The following is a 22372-nucleotide window of genomic DNA, read 5'->3' as shown; positions in this document are numbered from 1 at the left end:
CACTGGGACTCAGGAGACCTAGATTCCAATCCCAGCTCTGCCACTGGCTTACGAGGCGACCTTTGGCAAGTCACGCCCCCCCAACACAGTGCCTCAGTTTCCCCATCTGTAAAATGGTGAAATGGTATTGACTTACTTTGTGAAGAACTTTGAAATTTGCTTGTGAAAAGCGCTACATAAAAAGTAGATTTTTTTTAAAATGCTCTTTGTTCATCACTACTTATCATAGATTTCATCATTAACAACCATGACATAAGTATTTGTTTATACAACTGGGCTCTAAGGCTATGTCTAGACAGCCATTTTGTCGACAAAACCCGCAGAGCGTCCAGATTCCCAGGGGCATTCTGTCAACAGTAAGTTGACAGAACGCAGTTCTTCTGTCAACAGCCATACCCCACTCGGCATGAGGAAGAATGCCACTATCAACAGAGATCTGTCAAGAAAATGCCAGCCTGGATGTTCCGGGGGGCCTTCTGTCTACAGAAAAGACTTCCAGACACTGCACAACCCTGTCTGCTGTGTTTCCAGATGGCCATTTTGCCAGTAGAGTGGCTGGGCAGTCCGGCCACTCTCTGTCAATAGAGAGGATCGCTCTTTTGATTTGCTCTGTGTCCTGGACATGATCAGTCCCCAGATGTTTTGTCGCAAGGTATCTTCCGACAAAATCTTTTGCTGACAAATTCCTCTAGCATACACATAACCTAAGATTCCAGCCACGACCTATCATTGTAGTTGGAAAGACTAAGTTGCCTTAGCTGACAAGCATTGGTTTATTACTGCATTAAAATAGGGTTTCACTAGATTCAAAGAGGTCCGTATGTGAGAGATTTGGAAAGAGCAGACAACATCTTTCCTTCATTTATTAAGAAAGCTCAGCAGTCCCTTCAATACTCAACCCTCAGGTACCTTTCTGATAAGTAGATTAGAAATACTTCAGGCATACACTGGCAGGGAACTGAAGGGAAGCACTACAGCATTGAAAGTGCCCATTACAATTCTGCTAGAATACCAAGCACGGAAAATGACTGTTCAGATGGGAATTCCCCTATATAGTCTTAATTCTCTGTATCTTCCTTTGTTCATATCACTGCAGTAAGGTTTTACTTAGCCCACCCAACCTAACCAGCATTCCTAGGGATGTGAATCTCAATAAAGATGCTGGGAATCTAAACTCTAAGGCAGGTAGTGATGTGCTTATTGTAGACACACAAAGCAAAGAATTAACTCTTGGCATCGGTTTTCATTTTTTGAAATTGATTTTGATATTTGGAATGATTATGGTCCTGCACATTAACTGCTATATGATGTAAAATGTCACATGAAGAAATAACACTTGCAAATACTGAAGCACTCATCTGATGGACATGGAACTAAAAACTGTTTAATAGAAGTTAGTGAAGGGGTAACATTTGTGCTTTTAATCTACAGTTTAAAAATAATGACTTGTATCGTATTTACTTAGTAAAACAATAAAATTAAAAACAGAAATTGCTAGTAGGCAACAGTGAAAATGTAATAATTAAACACTTGATGCTTTTTAAAAGATATATACTTAATGACCCTAAAACAAAGACACCTATGATTAAAAGGGTCTTTAAACAAAAGACTTGTTTCAACAATTCATTCAACTTTTGTATGCTATATAGTATGCCTTGCTTTGGTGTTCCCTCTGCTGTCAATTTAATGCTTGTTTTACAGTATATTTATGCTTATGTTCTTTTCAAATGCTTGGCATTATAGTGAGATCGCATATCTTTTCTCAAATTAAATTTTGCTCCACATACTCCACATGTATACAGATGAACATCCATGTGCTGCTCCAGCTGTTCGTTATTTGGGAATATCTGAAAGCAGACCTGACATATCGTTTCTCCAGCTGATAAATGAGATATCATATGCCGTACATGGTCATGTTTTCTGAAGTTTCCTTGATCACAAATGGAACAGACATACCTGGCCATGCCTTTGTGCATATCATTGTGGAGCCGCAGCTGGCGTTCTCTTAAAAACTGCTTCCCACATGTCTGACAAACAAATTGTTTTTCCTTGGTATGAACAGTGTAATGTTCCCGTAAGTGACAACGCTGATAAAATCCTTTCCCACAAAGACTGCAGAAATGCTTGCGCCTGTGATCTCTCTCAGTCTCTTCCATGATAGCATTCTTAAACAGATCTTGCTCTAGGCAATTTGACATATGTTCTACCACCAAAGTTTCAGTTTCAAAACGCTGACCACAATTAGGACATCGGAAAGGACAGGCAGAATGCTTATATAACTGTTTGTTTGGAAGACTGTTCATTTGGAAGTGACTGTCCCTGAAATCCTCCAACATCTCTACAAACATCATATCCCTTATTTCAGACTGTTCCTCAGGATTCTCTTCTGAGTCCATTTTTTCCTCAGCATTTCTTATTCCATTCATTGTCAGATCCTGGGGTTCTCCACAGGTCTGTGCGTGATCCTGTAACTGTCTACCTTTGACCAATATTTGGCCACATTTGCCACAGGCACATATATTTTCTATGTGTTTAGATAAATAATGCGAGGATAGATCTTCCTCTGTAATTCTTTGCCCACACAGTTCACAGGGAGCATTCTCCACATCTTCCTGCACGGGAGGAACTTTCCTGTTAAGAGGCCTTGTGTTTTTTAAACACTTTCTTGCATTCTCCTCAATAGATAACCGGGGTTTTAGAGTTTTTCGAGAATGTCTCTTTTCACTGACTTCTTCTGCAACGTAGTATCTGTACAGTGGCTCCTCCTGGTCATCATCTAATTCATCATTGTCAGTAGACTCATTACAGTCTTTATCGGTCACTTTAATAATGTTAAAATCTTTCAGTTCATCTTCTGGGTTGTCTTCTGGTTCCATCTTGATGATAAGCCTTTTCCTTTCAGTAGCTCTAGTTCCTTCTTCACCTGATGTCTCAGATGCAACTATACTACTTTTTCTGCTCGTTATGTTTGACATTGGAGATGAAGACTCATCAGCTGTTTGACTGGTATCCCCTTTATAGTTCTCTGTTTGTGCAGACGGTATTTTAGAAGTAGAGTCTTTTTCACTAAAGTCCATTTTTTCAATACCATAAAACCTGGTATTTTGGTATGAATGCCTATTAGTACATGTTAACACATGCTCATCCAGTAACTTTTCACAGCTAAAACTAAACCCACAGCTGTCACAGGTAAAGCTTCTCCCAAAGCGGCGTGAATGTGACACACGATCTTTTGTGTTAGAGAATTTGGACATGGTGCTTTTTTTGCAAACATCAAGTAGTTGTTCAGGGAAGCCTCCTAGCTGCAAAGCTTCTTCATCAGGCTCTTTGTTATGGGATGTGTTTACAGTTGAACTTGTTGGCTCCATACACCACCTGTTTATTTCACTGCCATTTCTAGCAAGTGTGTCTTCATACATTCTCACACCAAATATCATTTTACTATTCTGCGTACTAGAAGCAGAAGATGAACACTTTACATTAGAGGAGTCTGTATCTTGTATATCTTCTAAACATTCAGGCACATCGTATAACTGTAGATAGTTCATTGCCACTTTAAATTGCTCAAAGTTGCTAGGGGCAGTCATAATTTTACCTAAATACATAAATTGTAATATGAGATCAAAGCATTCAGCACTAATCTTCATGTTGCTGAGATTCAACTGGGCGGTGGTGTGTTGGTGGTTCATAAAAAACATCCTAAAATAAGAGCTGCAGGCAGCCAGGACCGCTTTGTGAGCTTGAAAATAAATATCATCAATAGCAATGCAGCAGTCACAGAGAAAACCCCACTCTCTTTGGTTGTTCAGCTGCTGAAGGACATAGGTGCTATGGCTGGTTCTTGCCATCTTGTATTTTGATTACAATCCTGTGGGGAAAAAAATAAATATTTAGTTATAAGCACAGAAAGTAAGCACTAGCTCATTTTAATTCAGAGGACCATTGTTAAGAACTGCAATGTGGATCTAATTTTTTTTATATTCTTACTGTTTTTATAATCTGTTTGGAAGGGTCTTCCTGGGAAAAATACCAACTAAAGAAAATCCAGTAAGATGGTGCCAAGAAGTTAAAATATCCAATAATCCATTCTCCATGTGATGGATTTGCAGTACCAGTTAACTAATAAATTTTACTGCCACACCTGTACTGATCTCAAGAATACTGCTGCTGCTAGTACACAAATCAGGAAGTAAACTACAAAGAAACATAGCCAAGAATTTCAACTGTGACTGAGCTTTTGGGAGCCCAACTTGAGGCACTTTAAAGGGGCCTGATTTTCAGAAAGCGCATAGATCCTCTGAAAATCAACACCATTTAATATGCCTCAGATTGGACAACTGTGACATAAGGCAGGCTTGGTGATGACCTTGCATGGGCATGGAAAAAACACAGGTTTAATTTCTATTCTTTCCTTAGTAGACCATCAGGCGGTGGAAAAAATACTATACTATCCTTCAAGAGGAGGACATATTTCACACTGCCCCAAAACATCCACAATGACCATGTAAAAAGCAACATTTATGGATTACTAATGTCACCCATGCTCCCTTATCCTAAATGCTGCACAAATACAGAACAAATATATACACACCTGTGAGAACACAGAGAGACACCGTCTGAATGTATTAGAGAGAAGGAAGATTTTGCCCTCTAAACTGAAAGCTGAGCAGGAAGGGAATACCCTGACCTGCTACTCTGATCTGACTGAGCAAAGTGACCTGAGCTGTAGCAGTGTTTTTGGTTTGTTTTTACATACACTGGAAAGTAAAGAAGCTATTCTGCACTTGTTAATACGGTGTGACACTTTGGTGGTAACAGTATCCATTATTTTACATCCCAAACAGAATCCTTTACTTCATTGGAAAGAAGACGTCCATTCTAAGCAACACAGAGACGCATTTAGATAACTTTGGGTGTTTTTGTGAACAAAAGCAAACATTCCCAAAGATCTTGAATTTTCCAAAGTACATTTCATATGCCCAGTGGTGCTGGAACAGTTATTACAGTGGGGGAGCTAAAGGCAAAAAACATGTATCTGGGTTATTCCTGCTACTTCAAGCCAGATGGTGTGGTAACACTCCTACTTCTAGCACCTATGCCTCTAAATAAGGTGCATTTGACATGAGGTCACTGAATGTTCAGTCTCATGTGATAATGTGTTGAACTGCCATTTAAATGCTCAGAACAACACTCCTGGAAGCATTCTGCATTGAAAAATTAAAAATCTGGTGCATGGTATTTTAAAATTCTGCAAATTTTATATGTCAAAACAACGCTACATAATCACACCAGTTTCAATTATTTTGGTAATTTATTTCAAAATACCTGTCAGCAAGTACAGCTAACAATACAGGCATGTACAACATTTCCACAGGGAGTAGAGAGCTTAAGAAACCCCTATGGCATCCCAGTTACTGTTTCTCTGCCCCTTCCACAGCTCAAGTTCAGCCAGGGGGCCAGACACCCACAATCCATTTGCCCAGCCAATACACCTGAAACCCCTTCTCCCCAGAGTCAAGGCATGGCCCCCCATGTCAGCCCAGATGCTCACAAGTTGCCCTGCACTCCCAGAGTCCAGGGATCCAGAGGGATGCTGATACATGGCCCCAGCTTGCATGAAGTTTCCTACACACAGCCCTCTACTTCCCTTAGGGCATGCCAGGAACTACAGCTGCAGGAACCCTTTTAGCTTCCTCCTGCTTCCCCCAGCAGTGTCTTCTATGTGTGAACTGGGCTCTGTCAAACCCAGTGGCCTCTAGTGACAGCCAGCAGCATGTCAGCTCATGGAAATGATGCATGCTCAACATTAATTTCTGCAGCATTCTGCATTGCGCAGTGGTACAGAATTCCTCCAGAAACAGGACAGGAACTGAAAGGGTACTAATAATTTTGGTTCAAACAACATAGCATGTGTTTAAACTATAACTTTTACAAAGATGTCATAAAATTGATACTGACATCTCAAGACCTGAGGACAACTATGAAAAGGACAACTGTAGCAGAGAAGTCTGTTCAGAACACAGACATTATCAGCAGGCCTTATTACAACTTGCAAAGGAGAAAATTCAAAATTCTAGTTAAAAAATCCCACTAATTCTTCCATTTTAAAGAAGTATTTTGTACAGGATGAACCTCTCTAGTCTGGCACACTCTCATCTGGCAACATCCATAGTCCGGTAATCCCGCAAGATTTTGGTTAGTCGGATGATCACTTATCATGGGAGTGGCCAAGTTTCCCATGGTCACATAAAGTATGTTTACACCCACCTGTCCTGGCTCTCAGCATTCTGTGCTGTTATTTAGCTCTAATTTACCCCTGAATGTCTTCTAAGAGCCCAGTAAGCAGTGGAAGTGTTGGTAATGCTGCTAGACAATACTGACCTCCTGTGGTTCAGCAAATTCTCTCATTTGGCACCAGTCAGGTCCCAAGGGTGTCAGACTAGAGAGGCTCAGCCTGTAGTTTGCTAGGTGAAAATATTCTATAACAGGGTGACCCTACAGCAAAAAAATAAGTTATGCAGTATGTGGAGTCTGATGCATGCCCAGTGAAATCAGTGACAATATTCCAGTTGACTTCAATGGGCACTGGAGTGAGGTGGAACTATGGTAATATATATTCCTTCACACTTCTCTTTTCTTTGAAGCAGTAGGAACAAAGGTTATTGCCTGTTTTGAAAGAGAACTCTGAGAGATCTACAATCTATAATATAAATCTATAATTCTTCAACGCTTGACACTAAGGCTGCTGCTACACTACCATTCTCCCATCGGAGGTGCCATGGTAATGAGGTAATTCAAAGCAGGCTAATGAGGTGCCAACATGCATATTCAGCACCTCATTAGAATAATGACAGCAGTGCGGACAGACTTCGGATTGCAGATTGACAGCAAAGATTGACTCCGATCTGGAAGTAACAAATGTCAAAGTGGGGCGCTTATTTCAAAGCTGCCCCCATCTTCACTGTCACCCTGCAATTCCAAGTCTGTTTGTGCAGTTGCCATTATGCTAATGAGGCACTGAATATGCATGCTAGCGCCTCATTAGCCTGCTTCAAATTGCCTCATTACCATGGCACCTCCGACAGGAGAGTGGTAGTGTAGCAGCAGCCTGAATGTACAGTACAGTACAGTAGAGTACAGTAGGCATCCTTCAGTCTACGTAGAAGAGGACAGAATGGTAAGTCATCTCTCCTGGAGCCCCTAAAGCAGGGGCTCTCAAACTTCATTACACAACAACCCCCTTCTGACAACTAAAATTACTGCAATGATCCCAGGAGGCGGAAATGAAGCCTAAACTTGCCTGCATCTCACTGGCCTGGTTGAGCGGCCCAAAACCCAAGCCCTATGGTTCAGGCCCTCACAGGCAGGGAACTGTAATTTGAGCCCAACCAGCAGGGCTGAACCGCTCAGGCTTTGATCCCAAGTGATTGGCTTGGGCTCTGGTCTCAACCCCAACAAGTCTAACGCCTGCCCTGGCAACTTCATTCAAACAGGGTTGTGACCCACTTTAGAGTCCCAACCCCACCTGAGAACTGCTGCTCTAAAGGATCTAGCCTGACAGTGGTTTTGCCTGATGCTAGTAACTGGTAAAATGCTCACATACGATAGCAATACAAGTACTCAGGGACCACTTACATTCACATTTTAGTGTTACTAACAGCACCTTACTAATTCAAATCCATTTTTAAAGCACTCTTTTTCTTTCAAGCTCCACATTAACCTGTTCTAAGTATTTTATGTATCTGTGTATTTAAAAACATCATTGCCTGAATATTGGACCATCAATTTGAGAAATTATTATAGGCAGAGCTGGCACCTCCTATTTTAAAATTGTGTGGCAGTTTCATTATAAGATCTTGTTTTCTGTTGCTTATAAATTTGGCCAAACTCTTTGGGTTGAAATTTTCCATGTCGGGGGTCTGTCTCATGCTGATTTTTGGGGGGAGGAATGTGGGGAAGACCTGCCAAAATGGTTCCTTCATTTCCGACAATGAGGCTAGGGGAAAATACACCATTTTACCCACGATAAAAAATTTTGCTGACCTTCTGTTTGAAAAATTCCAGATACTTTCTTTGGAGCTGAGACTTTAAATTTGGACAGGGATACAGCATGTGCAAATGTGATCAAACTATAAGCCTGGGGAAAAAATCATAGGTCCCACAAACTCAATTGAGGATTTTTGCAGCTAAAATCTCCAGATTCTGTCCTTACTGAGCACGCTCGAGACTCCCCCAGCTCACGAACCACACATGCTAGCCTCACACAGCAAATAAGCATGCTCTAGCACAGGGCTCAGGGCTCCTGCCAAGGGTTTGCTACCCTTATGTCTGTAGGGCACTTAAAAACCTGCAGCTGGCCTGTGCCACGTAACTCGAGCTCGTGGGGATCAGGCTGAGAGACTGTTTAACTGCAGTGCAGACATTCCAGCTCAGGCTCTAGAACCCTGAGAAGTGAGAGGATCCCAGAGCTTGGGCTTCAAATAGTTAAATCATAGTTACCAAGCCCCACAGCTGAGTCCTGGCAGCCCGAGTCAGCTGGCATAGGTCAGCCATGGATCTTTAAACTGCAGAGTAGACACATCTTAAGACTCTTCCTGTAGTGGCTACACCAGGCCAGGGTGCCTCTGCAGTGCCCTCAATGACCTCCTTGCTGGTGCCCCATGCAGCCTGGCAGGGGAAGTTGTGTGAGTCAAATGCAGGAGAGACAAGAGCTGAACCAGGCAAGGGAAAGGAGATTGGGACAAGGAGGTTGATGAGACTGGCGCTGCCTGGGCAAGGAGGATGGAACTGAAAGCTATGGGGGAGGGAGGAGAAACTGGGAGCCAGGGGCAGGGAAGACTGGGGTGGAGAGTCAATTAAGAAAATGAAGAGGAGGGAGAGACAACAGGAAACCAGCTGGGCAGGCAGTGGGGGCACCTAGATTGGACAGGAAACTGTGAGATAGAGTGAGATTGGGACTACAGGAGGGATAGATGTATTTGACAAGGAGCTGAGGTTCAGAGGGTGAACTGGGACTGACTGGGAAGAGACTAGGGCAAGCTTTCATGCTGTGTGGCTGCAGACTAAGCCTGAGGAGCTCAAGAACCGGCAGTAGGAGGAGACTTAGGGGCTGGATGGAGAAATAGATCAGACAGGATGCCAGGATGGGAGAAATAGGATTGGCTGGGTAAGGAGACTGGAGACAAGGAACTGAGGCAGTAACAAACAGGGAACTAGCAAGGGGTGTGGCAGAGACAGGCTTGGGACCGATTGGAGGGGACAAGGGAGAGGGTGTCAAGCTTTGCAAAATGGGCAGAAGAGTCTGGCCCACCAGCTCACTTTTCTCCAGACCCTAAAGTGAAGCCTAAGTTTTCTGTTGTCAACAGATATCTGAAAGCCACAGCAAAGTGCACATCATCCCCCTGCAGTGCTGATCCACAAACAGGGTCACTACCTACCACTGCTATCAGTAACTCAGTTCAAATAGCAGAGGCCTGCACAGCGATCTAAAGGTTCCAACCCTGCTGATGACCTATCTGGATGTTAAAATGATGCCACATGACGGAATTGGTTATTTTCAGTTTGCATTTAAAAAAAAAATGTATGAAATTACACATGCCAAAAAAGAAAAAGAGGGGAAAAACCACCTAGGTTAAAAGAACATTAAAGTTATACAGACAAACATTCCACACTTCGGAAAGCCCAGCTGAATGCTGTCTGGGGAAACTGAATCCTAGCCTTGTCTCTGCCATAGAGTTCCTATGTGATACTAAGCAAGTCATACCACTAATTGTGTGTTCCTCCTCTTCTGGTGCCCAACATCATAAAAATGCTGAACTACCACAGCTGCCAATGGACTCAGTAGGAGATGTCCTTTCCACACGTAAGTGCTGTATACTGTTCTGAAAAATTGGGCCCTTGTCATTACAAACTGAATCCCCAAAATCAGTGAATACTCTTAACTCAATCTCGGTGTGCCTCAGCACCCTGCCACCTTACTGAGGTGTTGTGAAGATTAATTAATGTTGATGAAGCATTCAGATACTACAGTGATATATGCCACAGAAAAACATGAGGAAAATTCGTAATTTGGGCTTCAGTGCAGAATTTGAACATGTGCAAGAAATAAGGTTAGCACCACTCCCTGAAAACAAGGAAAAACCAAACTATACAATAGATGTTCATTAAGTGAGCACTGTTCATCCTGTGCATTGAATGGGGGCAGGGGTCTGGGAAAAATACTGTATGTGATCATATAATTTATGTCTGTATCTTAACGCACATGCAGCCAGAGGAAAGAATTGAGATTGCACAGGCAACCTTAATTCTGGTATTTCTTAACCTTTTAGTGCTTGACTTTGTGCCTTAATAATGTTCTTCTAGCTTATTTTTGTGTGTGTAATAGTTACATGCACAGAAGTAATGCTGTTTACAAAACGACTTGGACAGCGAACACCATCTGTTTGCAGTTTTGGGCACATTGTCTGTAAGAAATAATCTTCTATTTGATAATCGGTAAAAAGACACATTAAAAACTATTCTTTGAACTTGTGCCTATGTGAGGACAAAGCACTTCCACAAGTTCCTATAGCATTTTCAAATTGAAAATAAAGCAGAAATATCTGAAGACGTTTCTCATGTAGTTTATAATCAGCTAATTTCACAGTACTCTCATTTTATCTTTCTGCTTTTTACTTAACACTGCCACACACTATTCAAATCCCATTTTTCTCCCATTAGAATTGCCCCTTTTATTTTGAATTGCTATTTACAGATATGATGTTATGTCCATATCCATTGCTAATGTGGCATATATAAAAACAAGACATACTTTGGAGCTATATCAAATATCTGCATGCTTTGGTCAGAAGCCTTCTAACTGAAAAAGTGTAAGAATCCAGTGTAACTGCACACTTTCTATGGCACATATTTTTAAAAAGTTTTTCAACTAAACCCTTAAAAAATTCCTAATACATTTTTAAATTTAAAATGTAGAGAACTTGGCAAAGTTCCTGTTGAAATTTGTGTTATATTAAGAAAATACCAGACTTTAGGATTTAGGAGCATTTATGCTCCTAAAATTAGTAGGTGGTTTTCAGAACCCAGCATTTTCACTGCTGAGCAGGCAAAAATGGAAATCTCACATACTCAGCTGCTGGCTGCTTTTTTGTGGAAGCCAAGATCAGATGGAGCAAAATGAAATAAATGGAAGTTTTGAATTTAGTACCATTGAGAAGTGATATACTGAAAACCGAGAAGAATGAAGTTTCCTATGTATCCAGAACACACATCGCTATACAGTAAACCCTCGAAACGCACGATTTTGAGTTGTGCTTAACTTGTATTAACGCGAGGTAAGTGCAACTCAAAATCCTGCTCCCTTTGGGCCCTGGCTCAATCCTCCCGGCGCTGCGTAGCTCTGGCTCAACAACCCCGCCCAGGTTCAACCGCCCCTGGCCCCAGTTCAAACCCCGCTGTGTGTGGCTCCAGCTCACTGTCCATGTCCCTGGTTCAACACCTCCATCTTCCAAACCCCCCGTGGCATGACTCACCACCTGCACACAGCTCCACTCACCCCCCTCGCACGTGGCTCTGGCTCAACCCCCCCACCATGTGGCTCTGGCTCAACTCCACCCCGACACCCATCCTGGAGCCCTAACACACCCCAGGCTTAAGTCCCCTGCCCCCCTCCCACAGCCCTAACCCACCACCAGGCTTAACCCTCCCCAGCTGTCCCACACCAACTAAAGACTTAACCTTTCAACAGGAGCTCCAGGTGCTCCTGCTGCTTCCCCAGCTGCAGAACATGCGTTCCACTGGGGAAAAAGTTACTCCCTGACTTACACGAAATTCAAGTTACACAAGGGTATGTGGGAATGCAACCCTCATGTAACTTGAGGGACTACTGTATTGTGAGCTGTGACAATGCAAATTTCACCACCACGCCTCAACCCTGATCTCAGGAATAACTTCTACAGAGGATATTTTAGACTCTGTGCCCCTGGAAGGTAAAATTCACTTTGGTGTGGAAGGCCAGTGCATTAGAGAAATCTTTCTATGTGTGGGTTAGCAGCCACAGGAGCTGAATAAGTGGTCAGCATACCCCCTTGTATGCTGCAGAGGGGCCACATCATAGAAAAATATATGTGAAGTAGCCAATATTTCAACTCTGCAACAGCGGATAAGCAGCTAGGGTCATACTGCAGCTCTGTTACTTGACCATAGGTTTAGATACAGAAATGAATATCACACATCCCTCCTCTATAGATATACAATATACATTAAATTACTTGGACTACTGGTGAAGATGGTGAATGACACCCACAGAATGCCAAGAGGTGTATGAGTTACAATGTTGTTTTTTCTGATGTGGACACCAGTTCATTAAGAGTTGAACCAAGACCGTCTAATTAATTGAAAATAAGCTATGAACAGCCTTTAAATCATCATAGGTTTCTACTGCTATGCAGTGAGAGCTAAGAGAGTCTAAAAATCACCAAACTGCCAATCATTTAAAGTTTTAGTCTCTCACATCAGTATTAAGGTCTCTTCTGATGACAAGCATCCCTCTTCTCAGATAAGGGAAACAGCAATTGGTATTCAACAATAGCTCAGACTCTAATGGCTCAGAGCATCAAAGATACAGGCATGTTATACAGTCACAATATAAGCACAGATGGTTAAAGACACAAGGTTTGATCTAAAGGCCTGAAGTCTTGCCACTGACTTCAAAAAGCTCTGGATCGGGTCCACAGAGAATAAAGGCATAATGGAGTGCTGACACAGTGGTAAACTGGCTTCTCAGCCACAATGGATTTTTGTGGAAATTCCTAGTTCCTGTTACTTAATGGACACAATTTACTCGATCCTTGCACAAATATGGTCTGTATTAGGCAATGCATTAACAACTATGATTTTTGTATATTAAGGAAAACAAACTGGCAGGAACACACTCTGACACCAAATTTAGCACAGTGTAATTTTTAAACAAGCCTTTATATTCAGTGTTCTTCCAGTACCCTGATGTATGACCTCAAGCTGCTTGTACAAATAAAGTACTTCAGTGATTTCTCCGTTTCCTAATGTCTTCCAATCAAGCCTAGCTGCCTTTCTGGAAGATAAGTGTTAGTTAAATGCAAATTATTAGGCTTACTTCAAGGGTAAATGGTAAAATGTAATGGCCCCTGATAAGCAGAAAAACAGACTAAATGATCAAATTATTTCTTCTGGCCTTAAATTGTACGGATCCACTTGCAGCACATCCTGTCTGATGTAAATAACGTAGCTAAAATCTGCATTAGATTAAATAAGTGTGTTATGGGATATATTACCAAGTATAGCTAATGCTATGTGGTTTTACCAGGCACGCGAATGTTCACACAAAACTGAGAAAAAAAATTAGTGGACATGAGCAATTGCAAGGAAACATTCATCCTGAGGGGGGAAAAATGGTCTCTAAGCAAGTTATTTATCAGCTGTTGTGCCCTCAAACGGCATCTTCACTCACAGCCATCCCTACCCACTCACTGAAGGATCTGCTGTGGACACCATTTTGAAAATGGACTTTCAGATTTCCCTGTGAACTGCTGTCCTCAAACACAACTTGAAACATCTGCCAAAAGATTAAGAGTGAAGTCACTAGGTTTGTCCACTGACTTCAAGTGGACCAGATTTCATCCTAAATCTACCGGCTGACTTGAGGGTGGGGCCAGGGATGAAGGATTTGTGGTGAGGGAGGCTCTGGGCTGGGAAATCTGGGAGGAGCAGTAGGAGAGAGTCTGGGTACCAGAGGGGATCTGAGGCTGGGGCAGAGTTTTGGGGCATGGGGAGTGCAGGGTACAGGCTCTGGGAGAAATCTGGGTGCAGCAGGGAGCTCACACCTGAGGCCAATGGGTCCAGAGTGCAGAAGGGGGTGCAGAGTGAAGGCTGCAGGAGGGAGTTCCAGGCTTGGGCAGGGTTTGGGGGACAGGAGGGAGAGAGGGCTCCAGCTGGGGACAAGAGGCTTGGAGTGTAGGAGGCTCATGTCTGAGAGGTTCAGAGTGCAAGAGGGCTCTCATGTCTGGAGCAGAGGTTGGAGTACAGGAGGAGGTGAGGGGTACAGGTTCCAGGCAGCTCCCAGAAGCAGCAGCATGTCCTCACTCTGGCTCCTCAGCAGAGGCACAGCCAAGCAGCTGCCCTGTCTGCAGGCACCAGTCCCGCAGCTCCCACTGGTCACAGTTCCCAGCCAGTGGGACCTGCAGAGCCAGTGCTTGGGGCAGAGACAACATGTCATGCTTCCCCGGCTGCCTCTGCACATAGGTGCTGCCATGATATGCTGGCTGCTTTGTGGGAGCTGTGCAGAGCCAGGCACGGAACCAGCCCCAGCTCCACTGGGCTGCGGACCAGACTTTTAATGACCCAGTCAAAGGTGCTGACTAGAGCTACCAGGGTCCCTTTCAACAGGGCACTCTGATAAAAATCAGATACCTGGCAACCCTAGTTCTGGGGATCTACTTTTCATGAGAATGGCCATACTGGCTCAGATCAAGGGTCCATCTACCCCAGTATTTTATCTTCTGACAGTGGCCAATGCCAGGTGCTGCAGAGGTAATGAACAGAGCAGGTAATCATCAAGTGATCCAGCCCATCACCCATTCTCAGCTTCTGGCAGAGACCAGAGATACCATCCCTGCCCATCCCGGATAACAGCCACTGATGGCCCTATCCTCCATGAATTTATCTAGCTCTGTTTGGAACTTAGTTACAGACTCAGCCTTCACAACAATCTCTAGGAAACAATTCCACAGGCTGACTGCACATTGAAGCAACACTTTCTTCAACACTTTCCTCATCTTGAAGAGCAGCTCTTCTGCTAGATAAATACATTAAAGTGTTTGTGGAACTGGGATAAAGACACTTATATGCTGTTATTTTATGGTCTCCTTTTTCCTCTGGGGGACTGCCTTTGCTGCTCTACTGGCAAAGCCACCAGTTATTACAGAACAAAACAGTAGTCTTGTAGCACTTTAAAGACTAACAAAACATGATGATGAGCTGTTGCGGTACAGACCCACTTCCTTAGATCTACAGCATTTCCAGTCCAGACTCAGTTATATAGCACAGAGGTCCAAAAAAAAAATTGCAATAAAAACTGACATGAACTGAAGGAAGAGGGTGAGGGGTGGGGGATGTTAAGTGTCTTGCTGAAGATTATTACGGACATCAAAGGAAGGCAGACAGTCCTTGTAATGTGTGAACACTTCAGTGGAGTGGGCCATTCTGTTAAAGACCTGAGAATACGCGTCTCACAACAAACAAACTTTAAAAGCAGATTACATAGGGAGATTTGTGAACTGGGGTTCATATTCAAATTCGACACATGAACACTTGGTATGAACAAGGATGGCAATTATCTCACACATTACAAGGACTGTCTCCCTTCCTTTGACATTTGCAATTATCTCAAGCAAGACACTTAATATGTCCCACCGTTCACCCACCTCCTTCAGTTCCATGTATTTGATTTGTTAGTTTTTATTGCAATTTTTTTGGACCTCTGTGTTATATAACTGAGTCTGGACAGGAAATACTACAGATATGAAGAAGTGGGTCTGTCCCACAATAGCTTATCACCTAATAAATTATTTTATTAAAGTGCTATGGGACTGCTGTTTTGTTTTGTTAGAATACAGACTGACACAGCTACCTTTCAATTATTATAGGATTAAGCCCAAAGAATTATCCTAATTGTTAACTACTATACAATTAAAATCATTAAACTACATTATTTCTATGTTTCTGATACAACACAATTATTTTTAACCATTCTAATTAAAAACATACTTCAAAAGAAACAGCTGAAGCTATGTAACTACTCTGTACACACAAAAAGTTAATAAAAACAGTGAAATAGGTGATCTAGGCCCTTCAGAAAATCAGACTTCACTGCTTTGGAAAATTGTTATTTTTATCTTGACTAGAAGGGAAGTCAACTACAGACTCTCAGGTGTAAACTAACTTCTTGCTATCAAGGCCTTGTCTGCACTAGGCTTAACATTTCATACAATCTCCCACAGTTGGTAACAGCAATGGGAGGTCAAGTATAGACAAGCCACTAGCAGCCACTTGCATTTTGCCTGTGTCACCTAGATCCATTTCTGAACAAGGTCAGATGACATGGTGATTAAAACCCCAGGCACTGGCCTATTACTAACAAGCCTACCATAGCTCTGCCAACTGGAGATGTTCCAGAAACAACAAAAATGCAAAATTTTATGAAGAAAAGGCTTGTGCAGACACAGCTAAAAAGTCTGATAAATCTGGGATCTTTTGCCTTTGGGCTACCAAACCAGAAAAGGAGCTTCCCTATTCCATACCACTCCAATGTTCCAGTTATTAGGGAAAGGGGTCCCTGATAGTCTACCTTCTTCAAGCTTTCTAGCTATTACACAACATGGACGTATGTGTCCTCACTATCTGTACCTCACCCTGAGCCTCTTGTGGGGTTCATTCATACAAATAGTTCCAGTGTGTTCCTGTGCTCAGATTTTCCCAAAGTGGAGCAAAGTGAAGCCAAAGATTGTTTCCTGTTTCTCAGCTTCCTATAGGTTTCTGATGAGCTGCAGAAAAAGTCTCCTGTCTTCCCAATTCACTGTGCTGGTGCTTAGGAAAACATGGACCAGTCAAAGCACTGTTGCTGTGTCAGCAGACTCAAGCCAGGTCTACAGAAGCAAGCCTGAAGCAGCACAGCTGTACCAATGCAGCTGCTTAGCCGTGTAGTCACCCTACCGCTATGGGAGAGAGCTCGCCCATTGACATCATAAAAGCATCTCCAAAAAGGGGTGGTAGCTATGTCAGCAACTGAAGTTCTCCTGCCAATATAGCACTGGCCATACAGGTGCTTCTGCTTGTGTCTCTCAGTGGGTGATTTTTTCACACTCCTGAGTGACAAATCAAACTGACAAAAGCAGTAGTGTAGAGAAGCTCTCAGAAAGGTGAGATTGCACCAGTTCACAGTTGGAAGGAAGGTTCTCTTCACAGCTGTATGGGCTAAATTTTTTTTATTTTGTAAGGAAAGCTTATATTCCGATTCCTTAGAGAGTGATGGCTCAAGTCCCCTTGCTCACCATTTGTGTGTGACTATTTCAAGCCCTGCCATGGGGAATACTGGATAAGATTCTTTAACCACAGGAACGTTTGATGTAAGTAACAGATACCTGAAGGCTCATAACACTGTTGCAAACATTAGGTGCTTTTGGATATTACTATTGCAATTCAAGTCATGCAGTACTGTAGGACAACAGGGAAATGCTGTAGTAAACTGAACTTATGTTCTTGATAAAATTGCAGATTTTCAATAGCATCCCCTGCATGTCAGTAGACATAGGTGTCCATATACATATCAGTTAGTGACTATTAACAGACCTGAGAACTCCAGTGAAATTTTCATTTTAAAACCACTTTCATCCGCATTTCCTCAAGTTTCAGTCACTACCCTTCTGTCAGGAAGAAAAGGAAAAGGCTCCATTTAAAGTATTTAAATCAGGTGTGTCCAACCCACGGCCCTGGACAGCTAATAATGCGGCCCCACAAGATCGTAAACTTTTAACATTATTATGTGACTTATATACATTAACTATATTATATATTTTATATGCGGCCCAAGACAATTCCTCTTCACTCAATGCAGCCCAGGCAAGCCAAAACGTTGGACACCCATGATTTAAATTTTCCTCCCCAAGCAAGTGAAGGGCTTACTTTTGAGTGACACGCTCTTCTCCCCTTGCCCCCAAAGTCATCTCCTATACTTCTAGTCCAGAGACTCAAACCACAGGGTTATGCCTGGCAGGGTGGAGCACTCTCTTTAGATCCCAGCTCCACCTGGGCTTTGTCTACACTGAAGACTTTAAAACACAACTCCAGCACTGCTTTAAGGAGCGGCAGGAGTGCTGGGAGGGAGCTCTTGATAAACCACCTCCATGAGGGGAGTGGCACACCCAAGCCAGAAAGTTACAGCACAGTAAAGTGGCACTGTAAACTTTAGCTTGGTTTTACCTAAGTAGTGTGATAATGTTTGTATTAAACTTTCATATTCCCCTAATACATCAGTGAAGACTGGGGGAAGGGGGAGGGTGGGAAGGACGGGGTTGATCTTTGTAACCGAATTTAAAATGTTCACTATACTTCAAAACTTCAATTTAAACAACACAGAACCTTTCACTGGGTCAATTTATTAGCTCTCTCTTGTTGTTTTGCAGTCCTAGACTGTATTCCCATGTGCCCCAACAGAATTGGAAAGCGTCTGATTTCTCTCTTAATGAGGACATCAGCCACTAACTTGAAAAGACTTTAAGGACTGACTCCATTTTATAAAAAACTACTTACTTGGGAAAAAAACTAACATTTAACTGGAGGGATCATCCAGCTGATGCCTCCTGAGTTCTGTTCCTCTCTGGATGTGTGGTTTTATGGCAACCAGCATTTGTCCATTTCTCTAGAGAAGGCTGCAGGTGCAACAGTAACTCCCACCACCATGGAACTGTGGGCTCATTGGTAGTCCATCACCAAGAGCAAAAGCAGCAGACAAGAACATCTGATGCATCTGATAAAGCGGGTCTTTGGCCACGAAAGCTTATGCTCCAAAATATGTTAGTCTATAAGATGCCACAGGACTTCTTGTTGTTCTCGAAGATACAGACTAACACGGCTATCTCCCTGATACAGACAAGGGACAAAACAAAAAGCAGTCAAGTAGCACTTTAAAGACTAGCAAAATAGTTTATTAGGTGAGCTTTCGTGGGACAGACCCGAAAGCTCACCTAATAAACTATTTTGCTAGTCTTTAAAGTGCTACTTGACTGCTTTTTGTTTTGATAGTGTATAGACTAGCACGGCTTCCTCTCTGTTACTATTCAACAGACAAGGGACAGTGAAGCTGCAAAAGTCACCTCTACCTGCCAAGAGCATATTTTTCACCTCCATCCAAGCAGACAGCCCAGGCACACCAAGACACCCGCAAAGGACCCGGCCTCAGGCTCTGCTGCTGCTGGCCCTTGGGAGTCAGTTCTTTCACAGCACGAGGAAAATAGCAAGACCCCGCGTGGCAGGGCTGGCTTTAAAATCGTGAGGGCCAGGCCCGCCCGTCCAGACGCGGCCCGGGAAAGGGATGGGAGCACAGCGGCCCTGGTTTGAAGCAGGAACGGTGAGGGTATGTTACTGCCCCGCTGTTTTCCGGCGGCCCCGGCCGAAGCCTGGAGGCAGCGGGGGATCTGCAGCGTGTGGCGTCTTGTTGCGTTTATTTTCTTCCCAAGCGCGGGCGGACTCCCGGCCACATGGCGCTCCCGGCGGCCGGGCGGGGTGGCTGGCGGGGGCGCTGCAAAGCCCCAGGCCGCGCTAGCCCCACCTTCCCCCAGCCTGCGGGGGCGGGCAGGACCCCGACCACCCTGCTCATGTGCCACGGCGCAGCCGGGCCGGGGCGGCCTCATCCCGCGCTCCCGTCACTTCCCACCTCCCGCCGATGGAGGAGCTGCTGCCAGCCGCGGCGCGCTCGCCGCAGCCGCAGCCCCCGCCCGTCCGTCCGTCCGTCCGCCGCAGCCCTAGCCCGCCGAGCCTGGGCCCTGCGTGGCCCCCGCCGCCACGCAGCCTCCCCTGGGCGTGCTGTGGCGCCGCGCCCCGGCTGGGGCAGCTCCCGCCACGTCCCCCGGCCCGGCCGCCCGCCGCGCACTCACCCGCCGCGCGGCCAGCAAGGTCCCGGGGTGCCACGCTGGGCCGGAGCGCGGCCGAGGAGGTCGGAGCTCCCCACGCTGCTCCCTCTGCTGCTGCAACAAAGGACTTCCGCCCCGCCGCGCCTGCTGCTGCCGCCGCTCTGCTCCTCCGCGACCGCACGGAGCCGGACCCCTCCCCCCGGCGGCCAGCGGTCCCGGCCCTGCTGCTGCTGCAGCCGCGGCCAGTACATGGCGGGCGGCTCCTGCGGGCGTCCCAGGCTTCTAGAGGCCGCCCCCTCCCTGCCCGCACGGGCGGGGCACCCCCAGCCCTGTCCTGCCCGCACGGGAAGGACATTCCTAGCCCCTTCCGTCCTAGGCTGTCATAGAATCCTAGGGCTGGAAGGGACCTCGAGAAACCATCCAGTCCAACCCCCTGCCCAAGGCAGGATCAATTTGGCCGAAAGGCTCCCAGCCACCTGGTTCAACCAGTATCCCCTCCCCCCTTCATGGGAGCATGTCCTGTCTTGTAAGGGAAGGTCATCCCCCAGCTGCCCCTCAGACCCCACTCTTCTGCCTCCATAGGAGTCACCCCCACTTCTAGGCCCCAACATCCTGCCTGTGTGGGGGGAGTCACCCTCCTCGCCCCTTCCCCTGTCCTGCCTGCAGGGAAGAGTCACTTCCAGCCTCTTTCCTGTCCTGCCTGCATGAGACAGTCAGCTCCCCACACCCCTCCTAAATCCCACCCTATCCTGTCTGTTCTGGATGCTGCCTCCCATCTCCACCCTGTTTACCACAACACTGGAGGCTCCCTCCTGCCGTCCCAAAAAAATCCCACCCCACCCTGTTGTGCTGTATGTTCACCTGTGCATCCAAATCTCACCCCATCCCTCCTGTACTGGATGATCTGCCCACACAAATCCCATGTTCCTGTGCTAGAGGCTGTTTTCCCAGAATTCACAATCTCTCATGCTGGATGATGACACTTCCTGTCTCACCATCCTCTTTTTCCCATTCAGCCTGTCTCCTTCTGTTGGAGACTTTTCAAGAGACCTCCCACAACCCCTGTATAGGAGGCTCATTCTCCCTGGGGTGGGGGTCTCATTTCGCCCAATCCACCCTGCCTTCTTCTGGACTCTCATCAACCACCCCTCTTTTCCTTTCCCTGCCCTTCTTGCACTTGAAACTCATTCCTACCCTACCCCTTGCTGCCTGCACTGGAGGAGGCAGGCCCATTTTATCACCCATGCCGATGGTTCTTATCATACACCATCCCATCCCTAGAATTAGAAATTAAATCCTGTACTGGAATCCAGTACTATTTCCTTGTGTTTGGTAGATGTACATTTCCCCTTTTAGTTTTGAGGAGGAGTGGTTACTCTCCAAAGCTCCACCCACTGAGGTCCCAAGACCTACATGTAGTAATATGAGATTTGCCATGCTAGAATAGACATGTGATCCATCTATCTTGCTATGCTGTCTCTGCTAGTGACTTCTGGGGACAAGGTCCCTCCAGTAGGCAGATGTGGGTTAACCTACTTCAGCGGTGTCCAACAGGAGCTCAAAGATCACACTTGTGGCTGTCATCCTTCCATATTGGGTACAGCTGCCCTTCTCCAAATAAATGCCCTCCCTCTTCCCCAGAGCCAGGCACTCCCAGTCACCTACGTATAAATGCACCCCTCCCCCACCAGGCAGGCTCCCCAGCCCTCCTCTTCTAATTTAATGCTGATGACTCAACAGAGCTGCTACCAGGGTCGCGGCCACTGCTGGAGCCAAAGCTGCTGTCGTGGCCAGAACCAAACACACAACTGAGGTCAAAACCACAAGTGGGATTGCTACACGCTCCTCCCACCAACCAGTGGGGTGTGTGCATGAAGCAGGGGACAGCACTCCCTGCGTACGGCTCTAGGAGCCTCATTTAAAGGCTCCAAGAGCCACATGTGGCTCCAGAGGTACATTCACAACACCACGATGTCCTGTTTGCCACTTGATGAGTGGTGAATGTATTGGATACTGCAGGCCTACTCTTACACTAGGTCACAACTTGATCTCTAATAGGTGGAGGTTGGTTCAAGGCCTGAAAGTGGAAGCTTTATATCCCTTCTACTCTGGATATCCACATAAATGTCCAATCCTTTTTTTGCAAGTGAAATTTTTGGCCTCAATGATTTCCTTTGGCAATGAGTTCTGCTGTTCAATTAAGCATTATGTGAAAAAGTATTTCCTTTCTTTGGTTTTGAATTTCCCACCTTATAATTTCCCCTTGTTCTTGTGTTACAAGACAGGGAGAGCCAAAGCTCTCAATCCACATTTCTTTGTGCTGGGCATTGTATGTTCTTTTATCACATCCCCTCTTAATCTAAAAGATAAACAATCCCAAACTTCCATTTTTTTCCATGGGACAATTTTTCCAGGCCCTTGATCATTCTTGCTGCCTGTCTCTCACTTCTCTTATTCTGCACCTTCTTCTGGAGGGTGGCTGGGCAGTCAGCAGCTAGAGACAAGTGGCAGTTTCCCTTTCAAAGGGCTGCTTCTCTCCTGCTGGCTGTTCAGCCACCCTCTCAAGTATTCTGCAGGACAGGCGACAGACTTCACCTGGCCCTGGGTAAGTGCGTGTGTGTGGGAAGGCAGCTATAGGCCTCCTCAGAAGGCACAGGGCTCGGACTAGCCTCCACCATGGCCCTCAGCACTGCATGGGGCTCTGGTGGCAA

The 22372-nt window shown here is 45.1% G+C and overlaps 1 protein-coding gene across 1 annotated transcript; it reads right to left on the bottom strand.

The window, feature by feature from the left end:
- Nucleotides 1–872: 872 nt before the first annotated feature.
- On the bottom strand, nucleotides 873–20106 carry ZBTB1 (zinc finger and BTB domain containing 1). The gene is made up of 2 exons (XM_074998687.1): nucleotides 19686–20106; nucleotides 873–3868 (listed from the first exon to the last, which is right to left on the bottom strand). Exon 2 carries the CDS (start codon nucleotides 3846–3848, stop codon nucleotides 1713–1715), a length of 2136 nt encoding a protein of 711 aa, XP_074854788.1. The 5' UTR covers nucleotides 3849–3868; nucleotides 19686–20106; the 3' UTR covers nucleotides 873–1712.
- Nucleotides 20107–22372: the final 2266 nt, after the last annotated feature.

This window comes from Carettochelys insculpta, chromosome 6, assembly GCF_033958435.1.
Source record: "Carettochelys insculpta isolate YL-2023 chromosome 6, ASM3395843v1, whole genome shotgun sequence".
Classification (NCBI taxonomy): Eukaryota; Metazoa; Chordata; order Testudines; family Carettochelyidae; genus Carettochelys; species Carettochelys insculpta.
The sequence above is the reverse complement of the archived record's forward strand: the minus strand, read 5'-3'. Positions and strand labels throughout refer to the sequence as shown.

Coding starts and splice junctions, on each gene's coding strand:
- ZBTB1 (XM_074998687.1), bottom strand. CDS start 3,848: ATGGCAAGAACCAGCCATAGCACCTATGTCCTTCAGCAGCTGAACAAC.